The sequence below is a fragment of the Capsella rubella genome, unplaced genomic scaffold (assembly GCF_000375325.1).
Source record: "Capsella rubella cultivar Monte Gargano unplaced genomic scaffold, Caprub1_0 scaffold_6, whole genome shotgun sequence".
NCBI classification, from domain to species: domain Eukaryota; kingdom Viridiplantae; phylum Streptophyta; class Magnoliopsida; order Brassicales; family Brassicaceae; genus Capsella; species Capsella rubella.
In genome coordinates, this window is record NW_006238918.1 from 7,483,638 (window position 1) to 7,492,321 (window position 8,684).

At 34.9% G+C, this 8,684-nt stretch overlaps 2 protein-coding genes across 3 annotated transcripts; one reads left to right on the forward strand and one right to left on the reverse strand.

Moving 5' to 3' along the window:
• The first annotated feature begins 1,143 nt into the window (after nucleotides 1–1,143).
• On the forward strand, nucleotides 1,144–4,559 carry LOC17881972 (fatty acyl-CoA reductase 1). The gene is made up of 10 exons (XM_023781268.1): nucleotides 1,144–1,314; nucleotides 2,131–2,234; nucleotides 2,348–2,553; nucleotides 2,653–2,753; nucleotides 2,834–3,020; nucleotides 3,114–3,275; nucleotides 3,366–3,447; nucleotides 3,625–3,894; nucleotides 4,000–4,127; nucleotides 4,211–4,559. Exons 1-10 carry the CDS (start codon nucleotides 1,239–1,241, stop codon nucleotides 4,371–4,373), a joined length of 1,479 nt encoding a protein of 492 aa, XP_023637036.1. The 5' UTR covers nucleotides 1,144–1,238; the 3' UTR covers nucleotides 4,374–4,559.
• A 489-nt stretch (nucleotides 4,560–5,048) lies between these two features.
• Nucleotides 5,049–8,310, reverse strand: LOC17881185 (alkaline/neutral invertase E, chloroplastic). Of its 2 annotated transcripts, XM_023781016.1 has the most exons (8): nucleotides 8,251–8,310; nucleotides 7,381–7,882; nucleotides 7,217–7,287; nucleotides 6,778–6,943; nucleotides 6,469–6,680; nucleotides 5,890–6,383; nucleotides 5,738–5,786; nucleotides 5,049–5,515 (listed from the first exon to the last, which is right to left on the reverse strand). In XM_023781016.1, the coding sequence occupies exons 2-8, from the start codon at nucleotides 7,835–7,837 to the stop codon at nucleotides 5,189–5,191; spliced, it is 1,776 nt and encodes a 591-aa protein (XP_023636784.1). In that variant the 5' UTR covers nucleotides 7,838–7,882; nucleotides 8,251–8,310; the 3' UTR covers nucleotides 5,049–5,188. The 2 variants fall into 2 exon arrangements, with proteins under 2 accessions (XP_023636784.1, XP_006287277.1); XM_006287215.2 differs by having other exon boundaries at nucleotides 7,217–7,882.
• Nucleotides 8,311–8,684: the final 374 nt, after the last annotated feature.

The window sequence follows — 8,684 nt, forward strand, 5'->3', positions numbered from 1 at the left end:
GACCATCCAACCCCAACTTCTATTGAAACTTACTTATAGCTAGCTAGGTGTGCGTTATAAAATGGGTGAAAGACATATTAATCCATATAGATGAAAGTGTAAATTATTTGTTTCATTATCGATCTCCTATATTATTGTTTTCTATTTCTAATGTGAAATAGAACGGCTCGCAGCTCAAAAATGTCAGACTCTATCTATAGAAAATGTCAAAGACACGCAACTTGTTTATAGATGTCATTCATATTCATATTGCCAAACTTTTTGAAACAACATAACTAATTATTATTAAATATTATATAAACACAAAGAGCCAATCCCAATCAAGCTAAGGTCCAAATTGCTTGGAGCAACATACATTACTGAGTCTGAAAATCCAAAGATCATATTTATATATCATATCATTGTAGACTAAGTACAAAAATAACGGTACATATATACATAAGAAACATACATAGATATACCGTTTTAGTCAATACCAAACTTTGTTGAAAAGGTACTTTCCTAACTTATCATTTAGGAAGTACACCGATTAATTATTGCAAACCCTTATAATTAATTGGACGGCAAAGAAATAACAAACCACGGCATCTTCCAGCTTCCTAACTCCTAATTTGCGTACTAAATATGTTACATGTCATTAGTCATTACACACACGTTTGAGAAGTACCTTATCTATATGATTGTGGGAGTACTAACGTAAACCCTATAACAAGAAAAACTAGTAAATGGGGTAACGTCTAATTACTAGTTCACTAATTCCATCACACTCATGCAATGATTTAGTTTGTTGACCGGAAAAAAAACAACAATAACTTGTTTAGTGAGATGTATTAATGATAGTTCTTATGTCATAATACAACTATGCTCATCACCAAAAGTATAATAAATGATTTCAACTGGAAGTCTCAGATGATGGGCCGACCATGTAGTTACGTTTCTTGAATGGTGAGAGGTGATATTTATTATTCTGGTAAACAGTATTTTACTTAATAAATTTTTTTCCTTTTGACATCTTCTGTAATCAATGTTGGTAGATGAAGTAATTGTAAATATGATGGCCAACCATATGGATCATGGATCTCTATGTTTGCGTGTCTATATATATACATAGTAACCTCAACAACAAAGTAGAAAACAAACAAAACAAACAAACCTCGACTCCAAAGGCTTTACGTGACCAAATACAAACTATTGTCTTGTGTTTCTCCAAAGTTGGGTTACTACGACGTCTTACTTCAATGGAATCAAATTGTGTTCAGTTTCTTGAGAACAAGACCATTCTCATCACTGGAGCTCCTGGTTTTCTTGCCAAAGGTACATAATTTTTACTTTAAGATCGATCTTGTAGTTACTATTTCACATTAGATACTAACGAGCTATACGATTTACTATCATACATATGTTTCATATTATTATCTTCAATCCTAGTTGTTATAGTACTTATGGTATTTTTCTTCATCCCTGTGGAATTGGTTCTGATTGGCATCAATATAAACATTTTGTATTTTTGTTGATCTTATATATAATCCAAAGATATTTTATTAATTATGTTTTCCTCGTCTTAACTGATAAGTACATGGGAGTAATATCTAGTGATAAGTTTTGGAAAATTTTCTGATGAATTATGAATATTGACTGTTTATTTAATTTATTGCCACACTCAATAGATTTTTTATGGCCCATACATGAAACATATATCTTCAACACATTCAATGAGTTCTATATAGATTTTCTTTCAGAAAAATTAATACTTGTCATATGATGGTATTTGTTGCGATGGTGATATATGCTTCATATACTCTGCCTTTCCAAAATATATTAAATTTAATACTTTGTATTTGCATTTTATATATTTCATTATATCAAAATATCACACATATAAAGAACATTTACTACTAACTGTTCAAATTCATTTTTTATGTTTTCAAGTCATTTTATATGCATTAAATTTTCCACCTAAACATTTTCATATAATAAAAAACCAACAGTAATTCAATTTATTCGAATATCATCTACTATTTGATTTCTAGCTTACATCTTTTTTGTTTACCTTGATTAATACTATAAAGTATAAAAAAGAAAAAAAAAAATTGAACATTCAATATAAGTATTGTGTTCTTGTTTTTATAGTTCTGGTAGAGAAAATCTTGAGGTTGCAACCAAATGTGAAGAAGATGTACCTTCTCTTAAGAGCTCACGATACTAAATCAGCCATGCAACGCATACATAGTGAGGTATAATATAAATTTTGGTTCCTTAAACCAAAACAATCTATACATAAACCTAGAGGCCATCGATCCACTAAACTAGCTAAATATATATATATATTTCCCTAATGATACAACAGGTTTTGGAGATAGACCTCTTCAGGGTGTTGAGAAATGATTTAGGTGAAGAAAATTTGAATGCCTTGGTGCGAGAAAAAATCGTGCCGGTTCCAGGTGATATATCCATCGATAATTTAGGAGTGAAAGACTCTGATCTCATACAACGTATGTGGAGTGAGATTGATACCATTATCAACATCGCAGCCACGACAAATTTCGATGAAAGGTATACTATACTACCTAAACCAAATGGTTAGATATGTTATATATTCCTTTGTATAATGAAATACTGAAATATTTTAACTCTTTTTTGATATTCCAAAAGATATGATGTTGGTCTTGGCATCAACACGTTTGGAGCCCTTAATGTTCTCAACTTTGCCAAAAAGTGTGTTAAAGGGCAATTGCTTCTCCATGTCTCCACCGGTGAGTTCTAATGTTCTATCTTACAAATTAAAGTGACCATATTATTTATGTACCGATTACTTATAAATGTATTCGTTTAGCATACGTTTGCGGAGAAAAACAGGGATTATTACCGGAGAAACCATTCAAGATGGGAGAGACTCTCAGCGGAGATCGGAAACTAGACATCAATTTGGAACTCGAACTAATGAAACAGAAATTGAAAGAGCTTCAAGATTGTTCTGATGAAGAGATCTCTCAAACAATGAAAGATTTTGGAATGGGAAGGTTTGCAGCCTAGTCACACCCTATATGTTCTTAGACTAATTTAATTCAATCATACCGTTAATTCTTGAATCAACATTGGTCTTATTAATGTAGGGCAAAGCTTCATGGATGGCCAAATACATATGTATTCACTAAAGCAATGGGAGAGATGCTAATGGGATACTATAAAGAAAATTTGCCACTTGTTATCATCCGTCCAACAATGATAACTAGTACTATTGCTGAACCATTCCCCGGTTGGATCGAAGGGTTGAAGTGAGTATTGGTTTATATCCTTGTTATATCTAATTCTATCCCATGCTCAATCTTCATCTTTAATTAAAAAATTTCTTATCGTATATGCAGAACATTAGATAGTGTGATTGTTGCTTATGGTAAAGGAAGGCTTAAATGTTTTCTTGCCGATTCAAACTCAGTCTTTGACCTTGTAAGTCTCCGTCAACATCTTTGTATCACAAGTCAATACTTAAATCAATTTATAGCATATTATAAAAAAAAAATATAGCATATTAAAATAACACGTTACTTGCATGTTTAACTTAATTACATGCAATTTCCTTAACAAGCTGTTGTTGATGGGGGAAAATTATAATATCATTTGCAGATACCGGCAGACATGGTAGTAAATGCGATGGTTGCAGCTGCGACAGCTCATTCCGGAGATCCTGGGATCCAGGCAATATACCATGTTGGTTCTTCTTGTAAGAATCCAGTAACTTTTGGACAGCTTCACGATTTCACGGCTCGTTACTTCTCTAAAAGTCCTCTAGTTGGTCGCAACGGCTCACCAATCATAGTGACCAAAGGAACCATTTTGTCTACTATGAGTCAATTCAGCCTCTACATGACCCTTCGTTACAAGCTTCCTCTACAGGTACTGTAACATCAATTCTATGATTTGTTCCCAAGAAAAGGCTAAGACTAATATTAACATATAAGATGGTGAAAGTAACATCTATGAACTATTGTTTCGTTTCAGATACTTCGATTGATCAGTATAATATACCCATGGAGCCACGGAGATAACTACAATGACCTCAGCCGCAAAATTAAGCTAGCTATGCGACTAGTTGAGCTTTACCGGCCTTACTTACTCTTCAAGGGCATGTACGTATCAAACATACACTTTCACAAAAATTTAAGATTATTTAAATCATGACATTATATTTATACATTCTTGTTTTGTGCAGATTTGATGATTTAAATACCGAAAGACTGCGAATGAAAAGAAAGGAGAATATGACCAAAGAGTTCGATGGATCGTTCGAGTTCAATCCCAAGTCCATTGATTGGGACGATTATATCACAAACACTCACATCCCTGGCCTCATCACTTATGTGCTTAAACAATAAAAATTGTGGTAGTAATAATTATATTATATGTTTGATAATACGAGTAATATCGTATTTGGAACTATTGTATGAGTGTGAATCTCGTGTGTAATATCATTATATATATCCACATTGTATTTTAAAGAAACAATTATATGTCACTGTAATCGAATTCTACTCTGTTTTCATTCAAATATTAATTACATAAAAAAGATGTAATCATAATTTTTTAATACAATTTGTGTTGGATCTCTAAGGATACCACCATTTTGGTGTTGAAACTATACTATTTTAGTTTAGTTTGAGCTCCAAACATATCTTTCTTCTCCAACCACAACAACAAATATCATATTAAACAAAGTATTATCATTGACTTGGGGTGGTACTGACATGTTTTCTTGGTCAACTTGCTACAAATATACTTTGTTATATTTCAGTCAAGGTTACCATTTATTTCTACTACGAATACTCTATAAAATTACAGATGGATCTAGTTAAATGTCAATGTCATTGAGGCTATATCATAGCCTTGTCGGTTGTATTTAGTTCGACAGGGACTTAACACAAGTGGTGGCTCAACAGCAAATTCGGATGTGTCTAGGTACTAGGTACTGTTTCTTATTATGTTCAACTTGTTGGACCACTGCAACAAGATTAATATACTCACCACTTGAGCCAGAAACGCTTTTAGAGATATATATATGATAAAATACCATAATATTATTATGTAAGTATCTAAGAGAGACTATTTACACAACAATTCCACGTTTTTGTATCGTTTCTGTTGAAGGTCCATGCCTCCACGGCTCACTTTTGAAAAAATAAGTCAGAGCTTCTCATACAATAAATGGTTGTTGAGTCTTTTTGGGTCCTCTTGTCCTTCTCGGGTTAGCGCTGATCATGCAAGAGAACGCGTTTCTCAAATCCGAATCCTCTTCACTAATGAGGAACTTTGCTGCAGCTGGATTAGCTAAGAGGAGCTTGGCCACTAGGTAACCCGCAATGGACCAAGTCTGGTATAGACGTGCCTGTTTACCGATGAATCTTGCTCTTTTGGTATCGTAGTACTCGGGCCATTTGTCTTGAGCAATCCGTCTCTCGGCTAACTCAACCGCCTTTTCTGCAATCTCTGGTCTACCCATTTTGATGCTAGCTACTGTCAGCTGAAAAAAAAAACAAGATGGGATCCGGATTTCAAATTAACATATAATGTGGCTTTGGAATTCTCATTGATAAACAAACCAACTATCTCAATATGTAACAAAGTCAGTTCTAGTTCAGTATACAATTCTCAAAACCAAAATGAAACTGGAAAACAGAAAAAAAAAACCCTAATGCCAGTTTATGAGGTCTACATATAGGGAAAGAGAAAACTCTGAACTAACCTGCCATAACAAAGTTGGCCATGCACCTCCATTGTGATAAGACCAAGGACTGCAACAATATTAAGCTGCTTAAGAAGATAATTTGGAAGGTGGAAAAACTGTACTCAAAGCTTTAAACATCTATCGAAGATCATATGGGAGAGAGATATTACGTGTTCTTTGGATCACTTCCGGTTATAATTCGCCATTCTTCACCTTCCATGGCAGGGTAACAAATCTTGAACGGCATGTCTGCTACAAGTTCTGCCCATTTGGCTTCAATGAAATCAAGAATTGCATGTGACTGCTCATTTGAAGCCAAACTGCCCACTATAGACCAAAGGTTCCCCAGAGAAAAGAATCTGAAATCCATGTGAGCGGGTTGAAGGTTTCCTATCAGATATCCTCCTCTGTTGGGCATAAAGTCCACTAACCATGAAGGGATCTGATCTGGATATATGTTGAATTTATTAACCGCGTCGTAAGAGTATTCTTCTGTCTGGTAACGGTATATTTCATTGATTTTCTTCAGGTCCAACCAGTAGTATTCCCTGATGTGGAAATTTAAAGCAACAAGACGATTGTTGAGAGCTCGGATTAGATCAGCTGAGCCATCCTCTGGTGTAAGCATCTCACGTGCACATACCAAAGCTGAATAAAAGAGTGCCTGGGAAAGTATAAAAATAAATTAAACGGTTTTGTAACTGCATAGACAGCTTCTGGTGCTAATTCAAATTGAAGGAACTGCTCACCTGAATCTCCAGGGGATGACCATGGATTCCCATTCGACGATCTATCATACAAGACCCATCAGTGACTAATAAAGTAGGGAACATATCAAAACCATCAGCAAGACATAGCTTTAAGATCATCTTAATTCCAGTCTGCACATCAACTCTCTCCTGCACGGAAAGATCACCCGTGCATTTTCCATATGCTCTCAACAATATAATCCACCACAAGCCTGGAATTCCAAAACAAATGCAAAAGTGAGTCAAGTTATCTTAAAGAGAACAAATTCAGAAATCCTTTCTCACACAGGGTTCTGAAGCTTCTCTTACCAGAATCAACAGGGGCAACACGTCCAATAGCTGCCTCCCCAAAATCAGGATCTAACACTTCTTCAGTCATTGAATCATCACCATCAAGAGGAACAGTTTTCACCTTGAAACTAGCAGGCATCAAACCTTGACCTGGGCTATGGCAATCCATGGTTTTCTCCCAACTCTGGTGAGAAATAAACATTATGTCAGCTCATAACAAAACCAATTAACTGCAACATAACAATCTTCACTGAACTCAGTTTAACAGAGAGAAAAAAAACACTACAGGTGCAGATAACAACCAATTCTTCTTAAATACAAAAACAATTGACAATATCATTCTTCCATATGTACTAATCATATTGAGTATCTATAGCTATTTCCGAAAGCATTCAACCAAGTAGCAGTTCAACTGGTTTTAAAACTAAATTAGGGGGAAAAAAAAAGATTCTCTCACCTGTAATTGGAGGGTGTAAAGGATGAAATTGCGAACAATATCATACTCTCCTTTAAGAAGAAAGGCAATCCCTGAGGGTATGAAATCACGAATGAAGACCTGATCATAATTCAGAACACTAGTAGAGTTGGGGTCATTAGCAGCAATAGTTCCAATAGGACTACCACAATAGAAAACAACAGACTGCCTCAATAGATCCCATGCTTCATCCTCGATAGATTTTGTTCCAGCTGACTGTGCATTACCATTAGATGAAACACTTCCATTAACAGGTAGAGGCTTTTCATCCAAGTCGCTTTTCAATTCACTGCTCAAACCGTCAGAAGGAAGTAACGTGGACCTGATGCTCTCCTCAACATCATGCTTTTGGCATTTACATATATTGGAAACCAATTTTTTACCTCTCAGAGCACAGTTTGAGCCATGAAATGAATCTCCTCTAGCAGCCGAGGTTGATACTCTCGAGAGGTCATGAGAGTTTGTACACCTTAAACCCCTTTTAGCTCTGCTAACGGGTTTAAAGGAGAGGTTTGGAGTGGAGTTAACAAAGAAAGAAGCCAAGTAACAAGATTGAGATAAAGATCCTAATGGAATCCGTAGAACTGTTTCTGAAGCTGCCATTTTGAGGAGTGGCTAGCAGAAATTATCGAACTTTAAAAATGATACCTGCAAAATTGTAAGAAAAGAGTCAAACTTTATATAAACTAATGTCGAAACCATAGACCCAGTAAAAGCTTTGAATCAAAAATCTAACTTGCGAAATCATCAAACCTAAAACATGACACTGCAAATCGTAGAAAAAATAAACTTTTGTCCCAACTTCGATCAAACCATAGACAAAACACCATCAAACAAGTCCAATTTCAGTGTTCCATTATAAAAATCCAATCCAGTTCTGTTTTTTTTTTCCTCAGGATTTGTCAAAGATTGCAAGGAAAAAATGGAACAAAAGAAAGGCCTCCGTTTTCAATAGAAAAGATTATTGTAAAATGGGATTAAAGCATCCATACGTAGATAGAACGAAAGGGACTTACTTTGAGTCTTTGATGATGATGATCCAGATTCAGCTTCCGAGAGAGAGAGATATTTATCAAAAAAAATCCACAAAGAGAGAACAAAAAAAAACAAAGAACCCGGTGAAGTGACTGGTCCAAAAACCCTTGTTTTCGAAACACGAGCTTTTTAGTTTTTTTTTCCATCATCCATGAGTTAACGCGTGTGAAACGACGACGTGTCTTAACTGTAAACACTTTCTTGCTTTTTCTTTTGTCTTTCTTTTTTTTTTTCTTTTCTAAAAAAGGGGTTTGAAAACGGACTAGATTGGGTCGTTGACCAATATGTTGGTCTGAAAAAAACAACATAAGAATGAAACAAGCATGAGATTGGTTTATCGAAACGAAGAGATTCAGAATAAGAATCTCTGATCTTCAAGAAATCTTTCATTCTCATTATGAGATATCTCAAAAAT

Excerpts from the sequence above, each read along its gene's own strand:
- LOC17881185 (XM_006287215.2), bottom strand. The coding sequence starts at position 7,837 with ATGGCAGCTTCAGAAACAGTTCTACGGATTCCATTAGGATCTTTATCT. Across the intron at positions 6,384-6,468 it reads GTCATCCCCTGGAGATTCAG|GCACTCTTTTATTCAGCTTT; the intron begins GTGAGCAGTTCC and ends ATACTTTCCCAG. Across the intron at positions 5,516-5,737 it reads GGCCAACTTTGTTATGGCAG|CTGACAGTAGCTAGCATCAA; the intron begins GTTAGTTCAGAG and ends TTTTTTTTTCAG.
- LOC17881972 (XM_023781268.1), top strand. The coding sequence starts at position 1,239 with ATGGAATCAAATTGTGTTCAGTTTCTTGAGAACAAGACCATTCTCATC. Across the intron at positions 2,235-2,347 it reads TGCAACGCATACATAGTGAG|GTTTTGGAGATAGACCTCTT; the intron begins GTATAATATAAA and ends ATGATACAACAG. Across the intron at positions 2,754-2,833 it reads GCTTCTCCATGTCTCCACCG|CATACGTTTGCGGAGAAAAA; the intron begins GTGAGTTCTAAT and ends GTATTCGTTTAG.